The sequence below is a fragment of the Thrips palmi genome, unplaced genomic scaffold, assembly GCF_012932325.1.
Source record: "Thrips palmi isolate BJ-2018 unplaced genomic scaffold, TpBJ-2018v1 HiC_scaffold_4, whole genome shotgun sequence".
Lineage (NCBI taxonomy): Eukaryota > Metazoa > Arthropoda > Insecta > Thysanoptera > Thripidae > Thrips > Thrips palmi.
In genome coordinates this window covers 9,224,348-9,247,922 of record NW_023144631.1, presented here as the reverse complement: position 1 = coordinate 9,247,922, position 23,575 = coordinate 9,224,348, and the positions used below count along the sequence as shown (strand labels likewise).

General features: G+C 63.0%; 1 protein-coding gene across 1 annotated transcript; it reads right to left on the bottom strand.

Annotated features, from left to right (window-relative positions):
- Window positions 1-17,627: 17,627 nt before the first annotated feature.
- On the bottom strand, window positions 17,628-23,254 carry LOC117649601 (chaoptin-like; the record flags this gene model as incomplete). The annotated part of the gene is made up of 7 exons (XM_034392496.1): window positions 17,628-17,635; window positions 19,015-19,107; window positions 19,178-19,343; window positions 19,433-19,792; window positions 19,878-21,711; window positions 22,364-22,617; window positions 22,910-23,254. Coding segments are annotated over 7 exons (3,060 nt in total), but the record flags the coding sequence as incomplete, so codon positions are not given.
- Between the last annotated feature and the right edge of the window lie 321 nt (window positions 23,255-23,575).

Here is a 23,575-nt window from a genome sequence, read left to right as displayed (position 1 = left end):
TCTCTGAGAATCTTTGGTATGCTTTGCGGCTGGGCTGCGCGTTCCCTGCTTGTTTTTTAATAGCAAAAATTGTCTAAATTCGGGTCCCGCAGCCAAGCCTCGTCGAACGGCGTTTGAAAAACCGATTTTTCGCTCTGGCGTTTGTCCTTGCCGCGCGGCGGGCCGGGCCGGGCCGGAACGCCGAAGCGAAGCGAGTGTCATGAACAGTACTCTCTCCCCGTCCGTCCCTTCGCAGTGCAGGCGCCGAACGGCGTGGAGCGCACGAGACGCGCTCACGGAAAAAGAGGAAGAAACCAAAAGAACACAATAAACGAAAATAGCGGGCGGCGGTGCCCGAGGCAGTGCCTGATGCGTCGCGGCGAGGCGCCCTTCCGTCCCGACTGTCGCGAGTCACGTCGCCGACGTGGCGGTTGCAGTGGAGTGGCTCGGCGACGAGTGGGAAACCAGCGTTTCGGGGAAGGCGCGATGCACCCCGTGGCTCTGGCCGCCGGTGCAGACTGATTCCCAGAGTCGTTCGGTCTCTCTCGCACTCGCGGGGCTTCCCCTGCGGGCCCTACGGGTGCGAGAGAGACGGAGCGAATCGGTCCGCGCCGCCGAGGGATCTTGTTCGGGGAAGCGGTGTGCGGAAGGTTCTCAGGCAGCCCTTCTCTGAATTGCTCCGAATTCCGTTTCCCCGCCGCTCGGCCGTGTGCGTGGCACCACCGGGCACCATCGGGCACCGCGCGGGTGGAGAGGCGAGAGAAGCGTGAGGACATCGGTGCCTGCCCGCTTGAAACGTTACGAAGTATTTTGAGCATACAACTAATTTACTTTGTTATACGAAGAAATAGTTCAATTACGAAGTATTTTCTTTGTAAGCTTATGTCTGCTCAAAATACTTTGTTATAACAAACTGCTTTGCTTTGTAAGGCCGTACAAACTAGTTTGTAAGGTTTTCTCAGTGTGCAGTTGGAGCGTCACCATGGTGCACTACTTGGCGCTGCACTGCTCTCACAGTGGTGCAGAGACTCGTGCAGAGATGGGCCAGGCGGAATATGAACTGAAAACATAACCGAACTGCCGTGCGAATGGGTCGCCATGTTTCTGGCGTCGGCGCGGCCGAGGAACCGACTGCTATCTCCGTCGGCCGCCGTGCCTGGCGGGGCGCGTGGCGGGTCCGCGCGACAATGCTATGGAAAGGAAATATACAAACTGCCATTTCGTGATTTAGGGCCGTGCGTGCCGGGCGCGGCCAAGGCGAGCCAAACGTGTTGTACGCAATACGCGCACGATCGTCGCGTGTATCTGTGTGTGTGTGTGTGTGACGGTATTTGTTTTCCGGCCGTACATCTCCACTTGGAAGCGTGGCTGCGGGGAGCTACTTAGTGCCAATAGGCGCTTCGGGACCCCGCTTACCTTTTGCGGCCCATCTGGCGGGGCGGGGGGGCGGGGCGGGGCGGCGGGGCGCGGGGCGGGTGTGCTGCCCGGAGTGTGACCGGAATGCCGAGGGTCGTTAAATCGCATTGATGGAGGGCTTCGCGGCTTCGCGGCTTCGCCTTGGGCTTCCTCGCCCCAGGGCTCGCACGCCCTACTGCGGACCGATTCCGAGAGTCGTTTTCGTCGGCCTGTCTCCCTCGCACTCGCGGAGCGTCCCGTGTCGGTGCGAGAGAGACAGGGCGGCTCCCGGAGTCAGGCTGCTGGCGCTAGCCGGGGACAGAGCCGCACGCTTGGAAAGCGGTGCATCAAAACAAACAAGAAAAAAACAGGCATTCTTGCGAGGGCCATTCCGCTCCACTGCCCGCAGTTTTACTCGGCCCTGTTCTTCGTTATGGCCTTCGGTGCCTTGTTCGGTGCCTTCGGCCTTGAGGCAGGCCAGGCGGCTTGCAGCTTGCCGCGAACCACCATAAATATAACAGCAGCAGGAGCAGCGAGACGCGCGGGGCTCGACACAAAGGTTATTGATTGTGATTGTATAGAGGTGTGTGTGGGGGGGGGGGGGGGCGAGAGAGAGAGAGACAGAGAGCTTTGATCCGTGATCGCACATGACCCTCACGGCTGGCCTGTCTTTATCGAACATTACGTGGACGTTGGCCGCAACAATGGCTCGCGATGCTCTGCGCGCTGTGTGTGTGTGTGTGTGTGTGTGTGCGCGTGCATGCGTGCGTGCGCGCGCGCGGTTGTGTTTGGTGCACCATCCTACACCGTCCCAAGCGTCACTGATTGTCAACGAATCACGTTCGCTATGTCAATGGTGCCACGGTCGTCGGTCGTTTTTGACTACCATGTCACATCCGTCTGAACGTGACACGGTCCCGTCTAATTAAGACGTGCCACATAACCCGGACCACCAATGTTCACATGTTCGTTTGAAGAATGTAACACGCGATTTGTTATTTCGAAAGCAGGGGTGGCTCGCCGCGGTGAAGCGCCTGTCATCGCCAGGCTAGGCAACCCGACCGACACGCGCGTGCTTTTCTTGCCTATGCTCCTTGCAGCAGGCGCCATGCAGCCATGCAGTGTGTCTCGACGGCGCTTCGACGGCGGCCTCGACGGCTGTTCGGCGGCCAGTGGCAGTGGCCAGGGCGGCCGGGGCCTTGTCAAGGCGTAATGGAAACATGGCGTGTCCAGCGGCTGACGCGGCAGAAGTGTCTCGGCCTCGACGGCCTCGACGGCCTCGACGGCCCCGACAGCGGAGCGGGGCAAGCCAGCACAACTGTCCCCCCGGTCTCGACCGCCTCGACCGGCCTCGGCCATGGACAGGCCGGGACAGGCCGGGACAGCAGACGCGTCGCCGGTGATAAATAAATATGACATCCGTCCTCGGCCGCGGTCTGTGTGTCTGCCTGTCCTGTCTGTCTGTTTGTCTGTCTGTCTGTCTGTCTGTCTGTCTGTCTGTCTGTCTGCCTGTCTGTCTGCCTACCTGTCTGTTTGTCTGTCTGCCTCCCTGCCTGACTGTCCGTCTCGCCGCACAGGCCGTCAGATTAATTCGCGGAAAAAGGAGGAATGTTGTTATTAGTTTCGACGGGGAATGGGATCGGAATAAGCAGGGCGAGCCGCAAGACATGCCTTTCTCAGGCCGAGACAGCGCTGCCAGGGCGTGGCGAGGCCTCGGCCCTGCTCAGGGCACGCATCAGGGAAGCAGTGTGCCACTGCGAAGTCTGTGTTCGGCTGCACTCAGCAACTGGCCCATGGTACTGGCCGTGGTGCCCATCCGTTTACATTTCCCATTTTTCGCGCCACTGTAAGCGCGGCATCGGCTGGCAGTGTAGGCTGCAGCCAAATCGGCAAACCTAACCTAACCTAACCTAACCATACCCAACCAACTTTTTTCATCAGATGGGCCTAGAATGGCCTAGGTTAGGCTAGGTTAGGCCAGTTTTGTGTAACCCAGGCTCTGGAAGCCTTTCCGTGCAGTTTCGAATTCGCCTTAACCTAACCTAACCTAACCCAACCATACCCAACCAACTTTTTTCATCAGATGGGCCTAGAATGGCCTAGGTTAGGCTAGTTTTGTGTAACCCAGGCTCTGGAAGCCTTTCCGTGCAGTTTCGAATTCGTCTTAACCTAACCTAACCCAACCATACCCAACCAACTTTTTTCATCTTGCCTTTGTCGGGGACTCTCAATTCCTTTTGAAGTTATTCAGGCTGCTGTGAGGACGGGGACGGTGTGTGGGCAGGGGCGAGCACACTCTCTGCTGTGTAGTGACACGTGTGGCTACACTGGCAGCAATAGTGATGCTTTTTAGAACGACGGAAATATCTGTATTGGAGACGCCGTTCAAAAAACGTCTCAATCAAATATGAACTTGAGTTTGGTTGCTTTCCTCTCGGTTATCAGTTTTTCATCCAGGCTTTTTATTATTTCTTGATATAACTTTCTGGTTTTAAAAAAGCCCCTAGCCTAGTTGTGTCACATTTTTTTTGCCGGGTATCCTTCCTTTCCATTGCTATCAACACATACATCTGGAGGTGCCTCCGTTGTCCCCCGGGACACTACTCCGCCGTCCCCGCTGGGCCTGCACTCATTCCCTATTCTCTTTCTTATCTCGACACCTTCCTGCAATCAGCATACGCGTTCGGCAGCGATGCGCCGAAGGGCCCCGGTTCGGCTGAGGCCTGTCATGTCGGTCCGCGGCGTGCGCGAAGAACGCGACGCTTGACCACCGTGGCCGTCTTTTTGCTTGTTTCGACAGCGTACTACTCGGTAGGGAAACCCCTGCAGCTGCAATGGAAAACAGTCAACACTGTGAGAAAAAAGTACGGAAAAAGTACGGAACATGTCTGGTCAATTATTTGCCTGGACCGTCCGTACTTGCCAAATACGGAACGTCCGACTTTTTCGTACCCATTTACAGTGGTTCATATTGAGCAAGTACGGAACGTTCCGTACTTTTCTCCGTACCTCCGTACTATATTTTTCTGTGCCATTTCCGTACAAAAGTACGGAATTTTTTACAGTGAAGGAGACTAAATTTGGCGACTAAATTTTCAAACTTGAGGTTGATCGACTCATCAGCTGTTGGACGATGCGCACTCTCAGCCAGCACCCTCGCAGAACGAGACAGAATAAGTGGGCGGGGGGAGTTTCGGGGAAAGGAGGGGAGGAAGCAAAATAATGCTTTTCTCTTTCCTACAAAAAAAATGAAGAAAAAAACGAGACGAGATGATGAGCAAAGTGCGGCGCAGATTATAATGAGGATCTATGAGGGTGGCCGCGCGGCGCTGCGCGGATGACGCGTCTCTGACGCGTTTTTACGACTTGCAGTGTCTGCGCGCGGCGGAGTCCGTCTTCCATCCCCCTGAAGGTCCTTCCAGTGCCTTCCATTGCCTTCCAGGACCTCAAGGGCCTCAAGGAGCGGCAAAAACGCGTGTCGTAATTGCCGTGGGCACGGCGTGGCTGCACTGTGTTGCAGGACAGCCTGTATATATATATGGGGCATCATGGGCTTTGCACTCTGTGTGTGTGTGTGTGTGTGTGTGTGTGTGTGCAGGAGGGGCCGGGCATGAAAGGAGGGGGGGACTCTTTATGGTCCCATATGCAGAGGCAAACAAGGATGTATTTATGCGCGCGCAGGGTGGGCCTCGCCCGGTCTCGGCAGCCTTGCGGGGCTCACCCGCTCCTTCTGGTCAGCGAGGGCGCCACTCCGGTGTCGAGCGCATTAGCCTAAAAAGCACAACAACAACAAGAAGCTGCATCGGAATGTCCGCCGTTTTTATTCTTTTATTGTTGTTGTTTCTTTGTATGCATCAGATAATGGTGGGCCGCGTTGTTAATGTATGACAGATCCCGCGGAGAGGGCAGGGCCGGCCAGGGCAGTCAAGTGTGGTCCTTTCCATTTAAATGCAAATGCCGTACATCGCGAGCCTGGCGAGCCTCGCGCGATGACTCCGAAAAAAGCAACTAGAAGGCCGTCTACATCTTTTTTTTTCTGTCTGCCAGGCGCGCGCGAGCGTGCGCGCGGTTTGTTCAAATTTTTGTTTCACTTTCCAATTTAAGAAGGGGGTGGAAAAAAGGCTTCCGACGCTGCAGCTGCACTTGACGCCGCGGCGCCGCAGCAAAGGAGGCGCGTTTCGCGCGTTCTGCGCGTTTCACGCCATCGCCGGCCGCGCCGGCTCCACTAGTACAGTGCAGTCGACAGGCGGACAAAAAGGGGAGTGTGCTTAACACGAGCAGGTGGAGAGACGCCCATACATTCTCATAAAGCCACGAGGAAGCCGCTGCAGAAAAGCGATCAAAAAGGAGCGGAGAAAAAAACGGAAAGAGGGAAACGAAACCACTGGAGCAGCAGCGTGGCTGCGCGGCAGCCGTCGCGGCCGAGTGACTGCAGGACGAACTGGACCGAGCAGCTGGAGGCTGGAGGGAAGAAAGTGGGGCCCGCCCCGCCCCGCCCCGCCCCGCCCCGCCCCCCCCCCCGCCCCGCCCCCCCCCGCCCCCCCGCCCCGCCCACCGCCCCGCCCCGCCCCGCCCCGCCCCGCCGAGCCATAAATCGCTCAGGGCATCGCAACTTGCGTATAAATATACCCCAAGGCCAAGAGGTCCCATGCTGCTCGGGGGGTGGGCGGCCGAGTGTCTGCTTGCACACATGGGCGTGGGTGCCGGCGGCTGTGCGTCGCTGTGTGTGTGTGTGCGTGCGAAGGCGGGTAAGTGTTACTGCGTGGAGACCTCGCCGGCCTCGCCCCACTGACGTCCGCACCGTCCGATCGACTGGCTCGGCCACAAAAGCGGCGCTATGAAGCGACACGGAGGGTGAGGGGGTGGACCCCGGCGGAGCCCGCACTGCTTCGCACCCGACCAATGGAGCATGCGAGTCCGGCCGGTCCGGACAGCAGGCCGGCGTGCGGTGGCTTGGCGGCGCTCGCCTCGCCCGGCCCTAGCGGCTGCACACTCACTCCGAGAGTCGTTTTCGTCGCTCTGTCTCTCTCGCACACTCACGGGACGCGCCATGAGTGCGAGAGAGACACGGCGACTCAGTCTGCTGGGCCCCCTAGCGGCTGGGCCCTAGCTTTCCCCTTGGGAAACCTCACCGAATACCGCAGCCACAGTCTGGTGCCTCACTCGACCCGCCGGGCCGCCGGGCCGCCGGGCCGCAGGACTAGCGGAGGGCCTTCAGAACAGCTTTGGCGCCACCTGCCACGCCTGGCCGCGCCGAGCTCGACTTGTTGTTGTTGTTGTTGTTGGCAGGGGTGTTGACGTGAGGCTTTGCGATGCCTTTCGGACGGACTGGGAGCGCCAGTCCACGGGTCCCCGGAGCGGCGCGTGCGGCGGCACTGCGGTCTGGACGGCCGTTGCGGTCCGAACTAGGCAAGCCGCGGCGACGACTAGAGGCGCGTCGAGAGCTCCGAGCTTAATTTTACGAGCCGACAAGTGCTCAAACTCGTGTTTTGTGCCTGTATGGACGTCATTCGCGCGCGCGCGCGCACACACACACACACACACACACACAGACGAAGCCGCCACAGAACCGTGGTTCATTGGAGAGGCGATTACACCTGTTGAGCTGGGCGGCGAGGGTCCATCTGGAGCGGTACGCACAGACACACGCTTAGCACTGTACATGCGTGTACTTTCATACACCATCATTATTCACGGCGAATCCTTTGCCAACAACATCTACAGACACACACACCGCGGCAAAGGCCTTCGCTGTGCGCGCGCACCAGGGCGATGGCACCCAGCGCAACAACAGAGCGATCCTGCCCAGTCACTGATGTTCTCTCCTGGTCACGGTGTCGTGCGTGGTGCATTTACGAACAAAGTTTTATTTATTGTGTCTGATGGTGTTGTGCGATTTGGGACCGGTGTTTTTCCGTCGCAGCGCTGCCGGGGCCAGCCGACCAGCCTGCGGGCGCCTACCTGCACCCGCCGGCCTTTCCTGTGGGTTCTTCTCGGAAGCAAACAAGCGGCGGCAGATTTTGCCCGCAACTTTCCACGAATTCCCCCCCAATGCGCCACACGAGCTGTTTCCCTCGTGGGCTCCGTGTGTCCAGGACATCATTCCTCGCTCCGCTCTCGCAGCGACAACATCGTGTGCTCTGCGCTCTCGTCTCTCCGTGCTGCTCTGTGCCGCCATGTCTGCCACCCTGGCCGCCTCCAAGCCCGCCGTCGCCGTGCCCGCCGCCCTGGCCGCCTCCAAGCCCGCCGTCGCCGTGCCCGCCGCCCTGGCCGCCTCCAATCCCGCCGTCGCCGTGCCCGCCGCCCTGGCCGCCTCCAAGCCCGCCGTCGCCGTGCGCGCCACCCTGGACTGCAGGTGGCCCTCGCCGTCAAGCGGACCCACCCGCAGGCCGTCAAGACGCGGACGCCGCACGAACTGTCTGTGGACCGCGCAGGAGCTGCCTGACACCGTGCCCAGCCGGCCGCCGAGCTGCAGCGACGCCGAGGAGGTCTCCGTCGAGGAGGTCCCTGTCGAGGAGGTCCCCGTCGAGGACACGCCCCGCAGGCCGCTCCTGGTCAACGCCATGCGGAGGTTCATGCTGTCTGACAACGCTCCCAAGTCGTAACCGAGAAGACCTGAGAAGACCATGGCGGGGCCGGTGTCATCTGTGCAAAGTGCAAAGTCAAGTGCAAAGTGCGTGGTAGTTTGAAAAAAAAAAAAAACTACAAAAAGCAATGCTAAACAAAAAACTTTTAATGCTGGCCGCGGTGTCGTTTCACTGCGCGGTGGTCGCAACCCCACGGAAAAGCAGAGCGGAAGTTTTTGTTTATTTCTTGGAAAATCGCGAAACCTGCAAAGAAGGATCAGTCGCTGCCTCAACCTACTATTGGTAAGTCTTCTGTTACAATTTTTCCTTTCAGGTTTCTCTAGCGGCTCCAACGAGTGAATCCTGACGTCCTAGATCCTATCTACGATGCAGCCTGGGGCTAAATCCATACACTCTCCCCGCCTAGACGTCTGGCCCGACCCGTCCCGGTCCCCGTCCCCCTCTCGCCCCAGGCGCCGACCTTCGACCCGCGAACACGCGCAGCTGGGCCGCCGCGGGGCCTTCTCCGTCTCGGCGAGGTTCTCGGCGAGGTTCTCGACGAGCCGTCGGCGGCCGCTGTCGACAGGCCGTGTAGGTTGTGGGGCCGCTGCCTCCGCGCTGCCTCCGCGCTGCCTCGCTGACGTGGCCTTCGATGTCGCGGTGCTGGTCTGCCGGCCGACCCGCCGTGCTTCGAATGGGGCCACAGGTGTGCTTTCTGCCCGTCCGCGCTCGGCCCCAGGCCCGCCTCTGCCGTCTCGGCCCCGCCGCGTACCTCGTACCTGTCTCCACTCGCCTCGCGTAGCCTCGCGTAGCCTCGCGTAGCCTCGCGCCCCCTGCAGACTGATTCCGCACACGCCACTGCATGGAACGCGGCCCGAGTGCGAGAGAGACGGCGCGACGAGAGTGGCGTTCGTAGACCGCCAAGGACGCCAAGGACGTGCGGGGAGCGGCTCAGATTGATAGCAGCGTCGCGGGAAGGGCGGAAAAACACGGCGAAAACGCGGCGTTGCTCCGTCTCTCTCGCACTCGTGTGTCGGGGCGTCACGTGCGAGAGAGACGGAGCGACGCCAGCACACTGTTCCAGGGGTGGTGCGCTGGCCGCGGCCGCGCGATTGCAGTGGCGCGGCTGGGCGCGGCCCCAGGGCCAACTCGGACCAATGGCCTTCTTAAAATTCGGCTGGGTTTATAATGTCCATAAAAGCAGCGGGCCGCCTCTTATCACAGACGCGGTAACCACAGTGTACAGGAACCCCGCAGCGAGCCGCATCCCCCTCCCCCCCTCCCGCTGCAGTGTCCACACCGAGTCCACAGTTTGATACCCCACCCGGCGGGGCCGTGCCGCCGTGCCGCCGCGGCGCGCAAATTCGGAGCCCGGCGCGGCGTGCCCGCACTGCCTTTTCGCGGCAATGGCTCGGAAAAGATAACTGCACCGTCGCGACGTCGCCTTGGCGCGGTTGGCCGATGGTGGGGGCGGCAGAGCACTGCAGGGCCGTGCAGGGCCGCGCAGCAGCTGTACCCGCCTGCCGCCGCCGCCCCGCCGCCGCGCCAGGGTGTGTCAGTAAGTACGCCACTGTCACTAAAGTCCCGTAAACTACTCTTAAGTAGTCTACCGGGCACGGCACCAGCACCTCTGGCTGTTTGTCCTGGGGATTATGGCGGGGCCGACGGGACCCTGGCCGCGCGTGGCCGGGACGGGCTTATCCAGAGCGTCAGCCTGGGCGTCAGCCTGGCCCGTCACCGCCACAGCCCTCTGTCCCTTCTGGCGTCTTCCTTATCCACCTGAGCCGAACCCGCGTCGCACGGCCGTAAAACGCGTGACCTACGCAACGACACGGCCTGCGCCTTGTCCGTCCGCCAGAACGCCCCCCCCCCTCCCCCCAACCTTCCGTCGCGCAGCCCTCGGCGGCCCGATGCGTCACCGTGCAGTGCGCGCCGCCCGCTGTGCTTTTCACTGCAGCCTGTCGCGGACGCGCCTCGCGAGGTGAGATCCTAATCGGTGCGCGACCCCCCCCCCCCTCACCCAGACCCCCCGCGAGGTTCACCCCCCCCCCTCCCCGGGCAACGACGGCAAATCCCGGCACCCCTTTCACCTGCCTCTCCGCACGGGATAATCTGCCCCCTCCCCGGCCGACTCGAGCCCCCACCGATACCGGAGACCGATCGGTTATTTATCTCCGGGTGAACCCCCCGCCGTGTCCCGCAATATATTACAGGGGGGCAATTCTCACCCCCCACCCCCTGGAGGGGGTTGGCTCGAGAGGGGTCCCGGTGGGAAGCAGCGCCGCTGCGGTGCAAGGGAGCAGGAGGGCGAGGCAGCACACTGATTCCGAGAGTCGCTCTGTCTCTCTCGCACTCGTGGGGCGTGCCGTCTGGGTGCGAGAGAGACGGAGCGACGAAAACGACTCTCGGAATCAGTCTGCATGGCCAGGACCACACCCTTTCTTGCCGCGATTTCGGGAATGAAGGTCTGCGAAGGGCACTCTCTCCAGAGCGTTGCGGCCGTGGTCGGCTACGCGGCGGCGTGTGTCTTATCCCTCTTTTTTCGCGTTCGCCCAGCGTCATCATTTTACCTAGGCATATTTCATGACGATCCTCACTGCCTTATTTCCCCATCCCTTCTCCCCCCAGTTCCAGTGCACCCCCTTCTCGGAGTGTAGTCAGCGATTCGCTATACGGGAGCAGAAGACGCGCCGCTGCAAAAAATATACCGGAGAGGATTGTGGGAGTGGAAAAGGGGGGGGGTGCAATATAGCGCTGCGGGGAAACAGTGCAGGAGACTCGCGGCGTCGGGAATAGCGTGGCAGCACTGCCAAATTAGCAGGCAGCTTGTGGAGCATTAATGCGAACGCATGGCATGCCGCTGCAGCCCCTGCAGGCCGCCACGGCCGTCTGACGTCCCAGACGCCCTGGCTGACGTCACACAGTGACATCGCCTGGCCTGCCTCTACTACACTGGTAAGGTCTACTCCGGCCAAAGCGGAACCCAGGCTGTGTCGACGACGGCGACCTGGACCTGCTGGCCGATCTGGTTGCCCAACGAGCGATGCCGCCGCCGCACCTCTCGCTCTGTCTCTCTCGCACTCGTGGAGTGTGACGTAGGGGTGCGAGAGAGACGGCGCGAGTGGCGGAATGGGTCGACTGGGTTGGCGGGGCCGGGCGGGGCACGGCAGCGTGCAGACAGCGCTGCCTGCGGGGCCTGTGACCTCTGCCCCGCTCGCCCCGCTGCAGCGCGCTGCCGTGGGCCCCGCCTGGTGCACGGGCAGCACGGGGCAGCACGGGGCGCCAAACAGATTCGTCCATCGATTCGTCCTACACTCCGCGCGACGCGGTGCAGTGCAGTGCCACGGCAGGCTGGCGCGGGAAGTTCCAGGAGGCGCTGCATGACACCGCACTGTAGGAATGCGCCCCCCCCCTCCCCCCGAGGCTGCGTGCCGCGCGGTGCCGCGGCGACGCAGATTCCCCGGCCTACCCACGCACAATACGTCCGGCATTATGCTAAATAATAACAACAATGAAATAAAGAAACTGCGACGAGAAAAGCGCGCGCGCGTGGGTCTCTTCCATTTTTTCCCTTCCAACCAGCTCACTCTTTTGTCTTCATTACACCCACTGCGTTGCAAACAGAATGTAGCTGTAATTCCCAATTCCCCCTCCCAGGCCGTTCCAGGCTGCTCCAGGCGCGCGCACGCGACCGCCAGGCCGCCAGCACCACGCCGACGATGTGGTTGTCCTCGACGTCCCCGCCGGCCGGCCGTCTCCATGTTTATGCTCTCGCCGCCGAATGGCCGCCGCAGCGCGCATTTTCCACCGGAAGGAAAAAATTGACTTGTGTAAATTTTCATTTCACAGCCCGCACGCTCAACGCACTGGGGTTGCCCTTTTTGGGCGGGTATTCGAACCCGAGGCTCTCCGGCTAAACGGTCGCGACTGACGCGTGGATGGGCTGTCGAACCGCCGGCAGCCCCCGGCAGCCTCGGGTCCGGCGATAGGAAAACACTCTGGATATTTACGGGCCATATAAGTTTTGTCGCCACTTGAAGGCCCGGCCGCGCGTCGGCCTGGAAAAGCGGGGTACACTGGAGTGGAGCCGAGGGGAGGGGGGAGCAGAACAGGGCCTTGAGGGACCGGCCCGGCCCGCCAGGGTCCACGACGGCCGGCCCGATTCAGGGGGTACTTGGAGTTTGAGGCGTTGTTCACTGGATATCAACACCATTCGCCCGACGTCGGAGTGAGGTGGCGAGAGTCCCGTCGGATCATTTCATCCCCCTCTACGCTGTATCGCTTGACAGGAAGAACGCCACGAGCGACGTCTCCGCACTCGTTTACAAGGCCCCCTGCGGGCCGGGGATTGCCGCCCGAATTCAAACGCTATCGGGAATGTTATTACTATCGCTACACATTATGCATGGGGCGCCAGGCAGGCAGGCAGGCAGGCAGGCAGGCAGGCAGGCAGGCAGGCAGGCAGGCAGGCAGGCAGGCAGGCAGGCAGGCAGGCAGGCAGGCAGGCAGGCCGCGCGCTTCGCGGCCCTTAGGCCTTTGGCTGCCTTTGGCCTGTGTGTCTTTGGCGCGGCGCTGCTCGCGGCAGCTCGCTTGTCCCGCACTGTATTATACCCCAACTTTGCCATCAACTTTATTTGATACCGCGGGAGCGCCACTACACCCACACACACTCCCCGTCTCTCTCACACACACAGTGCGGATGGCGGCGATACAGTGGAGGGTCCGCGGTATGCAAAGCAGCCAAAACACCACGCGGCGTCTCGCGCGCGGCGCGCAGGTCGGGCCTGCCAGGGCCTGCCCGCCGCGCCACTGTATCTCTATTTCACCTCTATCTCTCCTACCATAACAACAACCGCGCCAAAGATTAGGCACAATATTTTCGTTGGCGAAAGTTTGGGCGGGCTCTCTCTCCCTCCTCTCTCTCTCTCTCTCTCTCTCTCTCTCTCTCTCTCTCTCTCTCTCTCTGGGTTGAATGCCTGGCTGCGGCTGTAGACACTGAGCACTCCTCGCGTACACTACGTGGGTACTCTACACTGTAGGCACACTCGCGAGTACACTGTAGGGGCGCCCCCCGCGGCCTTGGCCTCGGCCGGCGTGGCCAGCCCTTGGGCACCCTTGGGCCAGCCTATCGCCGTCCGGTGGACGCGTGCAGCGCCCTGCCGATGTGGAGGTACCGATAGACCGGCCGCCGCCACGCCAGCGTGATGTGGGTCAAGAGGAAAGCGATCAGGCTCTGCTGCAGCTCCAACAGTGGCCCCAGTCTCTCTCGCACCGCTGCACGCGCCGCGCCGCACCGCGAGTGCGAGAGAGACGGGATTGTTTGGGGCCGAAGCTGCTGGGCGACACGAGTGGCGGCCAAGGACCCGCTGGCGCCCGAGCGCGCCCGAGCCACCTAACGAACGACGCGTTGCGACAACGTGACCATCGACCAACGTCGGCCGGTCGGACAGGAGCAGGCAGACAGACCGACGCGCGGTGCAGGCCGAATGCCCCCCCCTCTTCCTTCCCCTGGGCCTGCGGAGTACCTCACGCCTGCAGCGGTGGGCTCTATTTGCTGTAGGTGGGTGGGTAGGTAGCGCGCCTGATGGCATTCCCGCCGACTGGGGCGTGGCGTGGCGTGGCGAGGCGGCCCGCTCTCCCCGAGGCTCGATATTTTTACTATTCTCGCCCTCGCGCCCTCCCTATGTTCCACTCGCCCTTTGCCCCTCCCTCCCTTCCCGGGGCCTGCTCCGGCTCCCTGCGCCGGGCCCACGGCCGGGCCGCGCGCTGCGCACCGGAACTGATTTTTAAGAGCGCGACCTTTCTCAACCGGTCGGTCGGCCCTCCCAGGGCCTCGCCCAGGGCCTCCCTGAAGGGCCCTGCCCTGCGTTAGCCCTGCGAGGCGGCTGCCCGGACAAGCAGCACGAAGCAGTGCCCCTGGAGGACCAGAAACAAAGCGGGGGTAACCGGCACGGCGCGCAGCGGCCTCGATTTCTTCGAACCAACCCGCCTCCGCCCATTCTGAATAGGTTACTTCGTGCCTTATCCACTGCTGGCGCGTTTGGCCGCGCTCAACGGCAACGGGTACTTCCGGACGCCGTCGCGGTCCTCGCGCACGTGGCCGCCGCCCCGCTCCGGGTTCCGATTGGTTCCGGTGCTGCGGCCTCCCCCGGAATCGGTCACGTACTTTGTGTAGGCCCGCCGCACCGCCACGCCAAGCCAGCCGCGCGGAGGTCGTGTTGTTTTTCGGCGGCGGCACAGTAGTGTCCCGTTGTCCGTTTTTGGTGGTCTGTGTCCGGCGCGAGGGGCGGGGGCGGGCGGGGAGCCCAATTGAGCCCCAGTCGGGCGACAGTAACGCGATCCCGTGGCGGAGCCAGGCGGAGCCCGCTCCACTGGAAAACGGTGCGACAGCCGAATCTGGATTTCGGCTGCTGGCCGTCACTTGGCACAGTGGGGATAGGTGCTTGTAAATGAGAACCAGGAGGACCAGCTCGGTTGGACGCCTCCCTGCCTCCGCGGGCTCGACTCGCGCCCGAGAGTCCGGAAATAGTTCTCGCCTATTCCGAATGTCGCTACCACGATCGCGCCCGATGACGCGTTCATTTGGGTTGGGCCTCTCTGGTAAAACCCGTGGGTCCAACGGACCCGGCTTGGATCTGTCGGTTCCCCGGGTGTTTGAAGTTTAGAGGAGCCCTCCACGGGTGCACTTTTGAGCAGTGGCGCGCGTCGGGGCGGGAGAGACAGAGGAACCCCTACCAGCAGGACCGCTCCACCACTTTTCAAGTGTCGAAAAGCACACACGCGGCGGATTGCCGCAGCAGACTCGCGCCGTCTCTCTCGCTCTTCTTCGGCCCTTCGGGTCGCCGCGTGGGTGCGAGAGAGACGGCGCGACGAAAGCGCTGTCCGGAGGCAGCCGGCCGCGCACCCGCAGCGCAGCACAGCGTGGGCCCCGTCGGAGTTGAGCAGCGGCAAACACGGGTAGGACTGCGGTCGGCGGGGCCGGCGCCTCGACCACGCACCAGCCACGCGCACGCACAGCTTGGAGGCGCCGAGCAGGCTGCGGGACCCTCGTCTCACACGCTCTCTCTCTCTCTATCTATCTCTCTCTCGCTCTCTCTCCTTCGGTCGCTCTCTTGTGTGGGTGCGAGAGAGGCAGACGGACGGGACTGCTGCTGGTAGTGCACGGCAAATAACGAAAACCGCTCATCGCCCTTCCCTTTCCTTCTCTCCGCCCGGAGGCCCGGCGGCCCGGAGGTTGCGGCCCCTCTGGAGGCTCCGGGACGCTCCAGACCCGCCACGCATCATCGCTCAGCCCCGCCCCCGCCCCCACCCTCGCCCGGAGCCAAAGATACACGCCGCCGCGCCCCGCCAGGCCCGCCCGGACCAACATATTACTAGTCCATTTCCATCCGTGTCCGAGATTTCTCAAAGTCAAGATTGGATGTTGGATAGCGGACTATTTCCCCGGGCTCCCCCCCCCCCTCTCTCTCTCGGCGGAGGGTGGGGAAGGGCTGACGGGCGCGTGAGGGCCCGGAGACTGAGGGCCGGACGGCCAGCCAGGGCTGCCAGTCCGACGCGCGCATATCATACCATTCATATGTGTCGCACGCGATACCGTGCGCATATGAGACTGGGTTAGCGAGCGAGGAATGCCTCCCCTCTTCGCCGTGCTGCTCCCAGCCGCGCCGCCGCGCCAAGCTACGCCACTGCTGCTTCTTCTGCCTCGTGTGTGTGTGTGCGTTCTTCCTTCCTTCCTTTTTTGCCGTGGTGTGTAGCATTTCCATGTGTTTTCGGTTTCGTACGCGGGAGGAACAAAACACAACCACACGCCTCCGGAGGCGCGGCGCGCCACTCGGGGGCTGCCCGGGGGTGGATACGGAGATAAACGAATCAGCCACACACACAACCACATCCGTGCGCTCCCACACACAAACACACACACACACACACTGTTGGTGTGGCGCCTTCCAGCGGCGGCGGCAGGGTTCCTCCCAGGAGGTAGGCAACCCGTCAGCGACGCCGCGCTTCTCCTGCTTAGTACCTCGCTAAGCCGAGTAGCGAGCGGAGGGCCGCGCGCGCAAGGTGGACGTCGGCAACACCTCTCTCTCTCTCTCTCTCTGCACGCCAAGCGGAGAGCTCGGCCGTTTGTGCGTGGGCGCGGCGGTTGCTAAAGCCCCTATTGGATCTGCGTGCCGTTAAAGCCCCGGGTGTGAGCCCTCCAGGACTCCTCCAGGACGCTCCTCGCAGACACACGACTGCACGCGTGCCCGGAGTTGTAAGCCACCAACGCTCTCCAACAGCGTTATGCCTTAATGGCTTGTTTCGCCCTTTACGACTGGGCGACTACTTGAGGGCAAGTCCCAGCCGCGCGGCCCGAAGTAGTGCCTGCTCGCGGAGCCGGCCTGGTTACTCGATGGAACGCGTTCAGAGAGGTTGGGTCCGCCACGGCGCGGCGGGGACTGCGGCGACGACCGCGGAGAGTGTCTTCGTCTGCAGCGGCGAGAAAAACGTGGCGGCGGGGCGTGCTGTGGAGTCACGTGGTGGCGCCGCACGGTGTGGAGCACCCCGCGACCTCGCGAGGGGCGTTGACTCGCCGGGGCGTGGCGCGGCGAGGCGCGGCGGGGTGGAGCCTACTTAAAACGTCATGAAACATTGAGTGGCGACTTCCACGGCGCGAGCCGGGCCGGGCCGGGCAGAGCCGAGCCGGCGCGAACCCGCCAGGCATCACCGCGGTGTCCGTTCGCCGCTCCGCGACCCAAAGTAGCGGCCGCGGAAAAATTACGCGGCGCAAATAATTTATGCCTACCTTGTCGTGTGCTGGACGGCCGGCCGGCCCGTTCCGAACGGCGCTCTCGCCGCCGCGTCTCTCTCGCACGCACGGCGCGGCCGGCGGCGGCCCGCAGGGGTGCGAGAGAGACGCGGGGCGCGGCGCTGTTCGCAGTGGGCCCGCCGCGCCGGCACGGAAGAAGTGGCGCCTTACCTCGCTGGCTTCGCTGGCTCCGCTGGCTTATTGAGCGCAGTGCGCTCGCGTGCAGTGCCGTGCGCCCCGACGACGCGGCCGAGGAGAGGGGAGGAAAAAAATGACGCCCTTTCGCTTCCACTGTCCGTTCCACAGTCCTCATCGCTCCATTTATTCGTCGACTCATTACAACAGCGGGGCGGCCGACACGGCCAGAGTAACAAGATGGAAATGCATACCGACATCATCACAAAATGATGGCTGCCGGGAAAACAATATCGAATGGCTCGTGTTCGCGATTGGAAAACGAACCGCCCTCTTTTTTTTTGCGCGCGCCCACTCTCATTCACTCGCACACGCACACAGGGCCGGCGGAATCACTCGCCCGCAGTAGCGGGCGACGACTCCCCGGGAGTAGTATTAATAGTAGCAATTATGACAATACTAATACATATCTCGTATCACAAATTAGTTTCGACTCCGTTGGGGGCGTGGTGCGCCGAGGCAGCGGCGCTGCGGCCTAGAGCCGATCTCATTCGCGTAGAATTAAACAACGAGTCAGTCGCGAAAAAAATAAAAATAAAGACACGAAACGAGAGGAGACCCAGACACAAAACAGATACTTTTTTTCTATTTTTATAGGGGGCTGGAAATAATTGACAGCGAGCCAGTCGGGCGGACGGCAACAGTTGTCGAAGCCAGGCGGGGGCGCGGAGCGGCAAAGCGACACGCCACTGCGAGTCCGGGGTTTAAAATGCTGAAACGTTAAAACAGGCGTTGCGTGCAACAGTTCCGCTCAAGTTGGGACGCAATGGATGGCAGTGGAGCAGGGCGAGCAGGGCTTGTCCCTCCCTCCAGACAGCGCAAGACATGACTTGGGACTTAGTTTTCGTTCCGCCCTCCTGGCCGCTGTGTACCAGTGTGCCCGGCCGGCCGAGCACTGCCGTTGTACTAATTAGGCTGCGACTGCCTTGGCCGCGCTACAACGGTCCGAATCGGCAGAGTCTCAGTCTCAAGACGAAACAAACAAACGGAAATACCCTGGCAGGCCGCGACACACTTCAATTGTTCAGTTTTACAATAAATTACAGCAGACATCTTGAACATTTCAGCATATTCCCTCAAGCAGCGATCACAGAATTGTTCAGTGGGTCACCTCACGCGACAGGACAGAAGAACATAGATTTGAGAGAAAGTCGGCGGTGCGCCTCGCTGCCCACACTCAGGACGCGGCGACACCGCTCACAAAATCAACCTCTACAACAAACTTCCTTCCGGGCAGCGCTCTTCCCCCAACGGAGTCCGTCATTAAAAGTACAAGCTTAACAAAAACAACAACAAAGGTCGTGGCTATCACCAGAATGGCCACGAAATGATATGCATCTTGTTTGGCCGTACTGCGAGCAGCAGAGTGTCAGTACTGTCAGTGTCAAAAACTCAGTCAGACGAGACGTCAGACCGGACGGCAGGGGGGTCCCGCGTCCCGCCAGCGTCCCGCTCGCCGGTCTGCACGAGACGGACGGTTTCGCGCCGGGGCGTTGCACTTCACAAAGTCGCCGAAGTCCCACACGCCGGCGCCATATTGGCAATCCTACGCGCATTAGGTTCCGGGCCGCGCCGTGCCGTGCACGTGCTGGCACCAGCCAACTTTTCCGCTCGAAGGCCTCGAAGGCCCAGGCCGGCCCAGGCCCTTGACGAGTCCGGACAACAAGCCCTCGATGGCAACGCCCCGATAGGGCGATCTACACGGAGGATACGGAGTCACTGGCGAAGAGTCTTTCGAGTTCATCAAGCTGGGTCCCGGGGCGCTCTAGCTCCCAGGCCGGCGGCGGCCGACGGGCCCCGCCGGGGCCTCCTGTCACCGCACGGCCTGCACCGCCAGTCCGAGCACGCCGGGCACCCCGGCGGCGCCGGTCCCCGCGGCCCACAGCACGGCCGCGGCCAGGGCGGCGAGCGCGGCGGGGGCGGGGGGCCGTCCCCGCCAGGACGCCGCCGAGCTGAGCGCCGACGCCTGGCAGCCCGGGTCGCGCATCCGCAGCAGAGGCACGCGCTGCCCCGACCGCGGGTCCGCGCACGTCGCCTGGCGCGCCGCGTCCTGCAGCTGCTGCGCCGCGTCCGCCGCCACGGCGTGCACCTGCAGCACCTCGCGCAGCCAGCGCCGCATCCAGCCGCCCAGCCACGCCAGCGCGCAGTCGCACGACCAGGGGTTGCCGTTCAGGTTCAGCCCGCCTGCGAACACCACGCCAGTCAGTACAACAAACAACAACAACAACACGGCGATGGTGGCGACCGCGCCTACCTGGAATGAGTTTGGTCCCGACAGCCTCCCAGCTGGAGTTGTGGTAGAAGGTGTCCGCCGACAGCGACGTGAACTGGTTGTCGCGGAGGTCGAGCGACAGGTGCGCGATGCGCTCGAGTCGCGAGAACAGCCCCGGCGGGAACTCGGTCAGCTGCGTCCCGTGGATCTAACAACAACAACAACAACAACAACACCGACGTAAGACAAACATCCGCGTCGACGCCGCGCCTGGTAGGCGTCGCCGCAACACTGTACCTGCAGGGCGAGCTCCTGGTGGTCCTCGATGCCCTCGAAGGCGTCGGCGGCCGCGTCGTGGAGGTTGCGGCCCGTGATCTCGAGGCGGCGCAGCTTGGGGTTGAAGCCGCCGAGGAGCTGGTCGGTGAGGGAGCGCTCCATGACGCGCACGGACAGGCGGCGCAGCGACGGCACGGACGACAGCGCGCCGCCCAGGCGGAAGCGGTACTTCTCGATGCGCGGCCACGTCTGCACCGACAGCGTCGTGAGCGCGCGCAGCCGGCTCAGCGAGTCCGAATCGAAGCGCTCCAGCCGCGGCAGGTCCACCGCCGTCAGCGACTGCAGCCGCGGCACGCCCGCGAAGCTCTCGCGCGTCAGCGACTGCACACAGAAAAATTGATACACTGATAAATACAAGATCGCTGAGCGCTCTACCCGAAGGCCGGCTGGCCGATCACTCACTCACCTTGATGGGGTTGCTGGAGATGTCCAGCTCGCGCAGCATGGGCGCGGCGGGCAGGGCGTGCAGGTCGTTGTGGCTGAGCAGCAGCACGCGCAGGCGCTGCAGGCCGTCCTGCGGCGAGGGCAGCGAGCGGATGGCGTTGCCGCTCAGGTTGAGGTGCAGCAGGTGCGGCAGCGGCAGCGCGGGCGCGGTGTGCAGCCCCGTCTCGGCCAGCGACAGCCGCCGCAGCTGCTGCACGTAGTGGAACAGCTCGCCGAAGTTGGCGCGCAGCGTGTTGCGCGACAGGTCCAGCTCCAGCAGCCCCGCCAGGCTGGAGAACACGTTGTCCGGCAGGAAGGTGAGGCGGTTGCGCGCCAGGCTGAGCGTCGTCAGCCAGGGCGTGCCGGGGAACACGGTGGAGTCCAGGTGCTCGATGTTGTTGCGCGACAGGTCGAGGAAGCGCAGCGTGTCGCCCACCTCCTCCAGCGCGCTGTTGGGCACCACGACGAACTCGTTGCCGGCCAGGTTGAGGTGCTCGACGCGCGTGCCGGCCAGCGCGGTGCGCGGCAGCGAGCGCACGCGGTTGTGCGCCAGGTCGACGAAGCGCAGCGCGGGCAGGCGCGCGAACTGGTCGGGCTGCAGGTGGTGGATGCGGTTGCGCGCCAGGTTCACGATCTGCAGGCGGCGGTAGCCCTCGAAGGCGCCGGGCATCACGGCCGCGATGTCGTTGCCCTCCAGCGAGATGAGCTCGATGGCGGGCAGCAGGCCGAACGCGTGGCCGTCCAGCTGCGCGATGTGGTTGTGGTCCAGGTGCAGGCGGCTCAGCGTCGCGGACACACGCATCAGGAAGTTGACGGGCACCTCGGACAGCAGGTTGCGCGACACGTCCAGGACCTGCAGGTGCAGCGGCGTGCCCGTGTCGCCAGCGAACAGCCCCGCGATCTGGTTGGAAGACAGGTTGAGCGTGAGCGGCGCGTGCTCCGAGGTGACGTTGAGGAAGGCGCTGGCGGAGAACAGCTTGAGCCGGTTGCCGTGCAAGTCCAGGGTCTTGAGCGCGGGCGCGTTGACGAAGGCACGGGCCTCGATCACGGCCAGGTTGTTGGCGGACAGCAGCACGTTCACCAGGCTGGGCACGTCCGCGAAGGCGCGCGCCGCCACCGTCTTGACGCGGTTCCCCGTCAGCACCACCGTCTGCAGCGACGCCAGCCCCGCGAACGTCTCGCCGCGGATCTCGGCGATGTTGTTGTAGGCGAGGCGCACCTCGGCCAGCGCGGCGTGCACGTTGGCGTGGAACAGGCCGGGCGGCAGGTGCGCCAGGAAGTTGGACTCGAGGTTGAGGTACTGCAGCTTGGGCTGGCGGTACAGGGCCGTCACGTTGAGCACGCGGATGTTGTTGTTGTCCAGCGAGAGCCACGACAGCGCGGCCAGGGGCTGCAGCATCTCCTCGGGGAAGTGGTCGCCGTACAGGCAGAAGGACGCCTCCAGGCTGAGCAGCGACTCGCCCAGGCCGTCGAAGGCCAGCGGGTCCACGTGGCGCAGCTTGTTGAAGGAGATGCTGAGCTCGCGCAGCCGGGGCGCCTGCCGGAACACGTGGGGGCCGAGCTCGGTGAGGCGGTTGTTGGGCAGCAGCAGCGTGTCCAGCGGCGCGGCCCACTCCGCCAGGTCCTCCTCGCGCAGCTCGGCGATGCGGTTGTAGCCCACGTTGAGGTGCGACAGCTTGCGCAGCGCGCGCAGCGCCGTCGACGGCATCTCGTCCAGGCGGTTGCCGGCCAGCGACAGCGCGCGCATCGTGCCGCCGAACGCGTGCAGCGAGTCGTTGGCTAGCGCGCGCAGCCCGTTCTGCCCCAGGTACAGGTACCTGCGGAGTCATGACGGCGTCAAGGTCGCGGAACCGCCACCGCCACCACCCCGCCCCGCCCCGTCGGCAGCCCCGCCAAGGGCGCATTATTCTTTGCCGCCGACCCACCGATGGCGGCTTTTAATTTGTTGTCCGTATCAACAAACTGGCCGGAGAACGCGACCTGAGGCGCGGCGCGGCAGCAGCTTCAAAAAGGCGGCGTTGCGTGCTCGGCAACGCTTCGGTGTGTTTAAGAGTGTGCGTGAGCCGCAGAGGCGTACGCACGTGTGTGCGTCGGTGTGAGAGCGAACGCGCGCGCCCAGGCGAGGCGCGATATACTCACGTTACCGGCCGCCCTCGCATATCTAAACTTGGCGGGACAACGCACGCAGTACCGGGGCACCGGGGCGGCGTGGTGAGGTATCGGATCCAAACAAGCGGCCCACAGTTTAGAAAAGCGCAAGCCCTCCGGGCCACCCCGCGTATCCCCCTCCATAATTAGTGAAACTAGCATTCTCACAAAAGGGAAAGGAAAGAGTGGAGAAAAGTCGCATTAATTCATCGGGAATGAATAAAACATTCCCAGGGGCATTACACGAGTATATATCGCATTCGGTTGAGGATCAGAGAGATTACTGCCCCCGCGGTGGCGCCGTCCTCGCGTCCCTCTCACCTGAGCCGCTTGAGGTGGCGCAGCGCGTGCGGCAAGACGCCCAGCTGGTTGGCCTCCAGGTCCAGGTACTCCAGCGTGTGGCCCACGCCCACGAAGGCGCGCTCGTCCAGCGACTCCAGGCGGTTGTTGCCCAGGAAGAGGCGCACCGTGTTGCAGCCGCGCAGCGCCTGCGCGGGCAGCGTCTTGAGGTAGTTGAGGTCCAGGTGGAGGTCGCGCACCAGCAGCGAGCCGTTGAAGACGCCGCTGGGGAACGTCTGCAAGCAGCGCGAAGGGCCGTGCTCAAGGAGCAGCGAGAGGAGGGCACGTCAAAGCCTCTGGCGCACAGTGGGCCAGAAGACCGGTGGAGGCGGCCAAAACTCAAGACGCGTTTTGAGCTCCGGAGTATACCTAAACAGGACTCGAACCGAACGTGTGACCCCACCAATCGATTCCTCGTTCGGAGAGCAATCCATTGGTGGGGTCACACGTTTGGTTCGAGTCCCATTTAGCGACTCTGGAGCTCAAAACCCGTCCGGGGTTTTGACCCCGGAGTCGAGCCGCACGTACCTGCAGGTGGTTGTCGCCCAGGTCCAGGCGGTCGAGCGAGCGCTTGTTGTGGAAGCCGGCGCTGGGCAGGGCCTCGATGGCGTTGCCGCGCAGCGACAGCGTCCCCAGCTGCGGCAGCTGCTGCACCAGCTTGACGGGGAACTCCCGCACCAGGTTGTGGGCCACGCTCAGGGAGTGCAGCGAGGGTGGCAGCGACCCGGCCGGCAGCTCGGCCAGCCGGTTGCGGTCCAGGTCCAGGGCGGACAGGCGGCGCGACTCGGCCAGCAGCCCGCCGGGGCCCTGGGGCAGCTCAAGCAGGTCGTTCTCGCCCAGGTACAGCGAGCGCAGCGAATCGCGCAGGTCCCGTCCAGTTGCCCGTCAGCGAGCCCACCTGGTTGCTGCAACACACACGTCCAGGTTCAGTCCTCCACCTCCACAACGTGACTGCACCGGAGGAACGGGTTCAACTCCCGCCGGCGCCGCGTCTTTTTTCCACCTGCCTGCATCTCCGCAATTACACCGCTGCAAGTGGCCATTAAAGTTAGCGCGGCGCGGCGCGCGCGGCGTCAGTGACGTATGCAAACTACCTTCCCTGCCCGTCCGCGGCCCGGCCGGCCGGCCAGCCTCGCCTACACTGATGCATGGGTCAGTAGTTTCAGAGCACACTGAGCACAATACGGCGCCGCC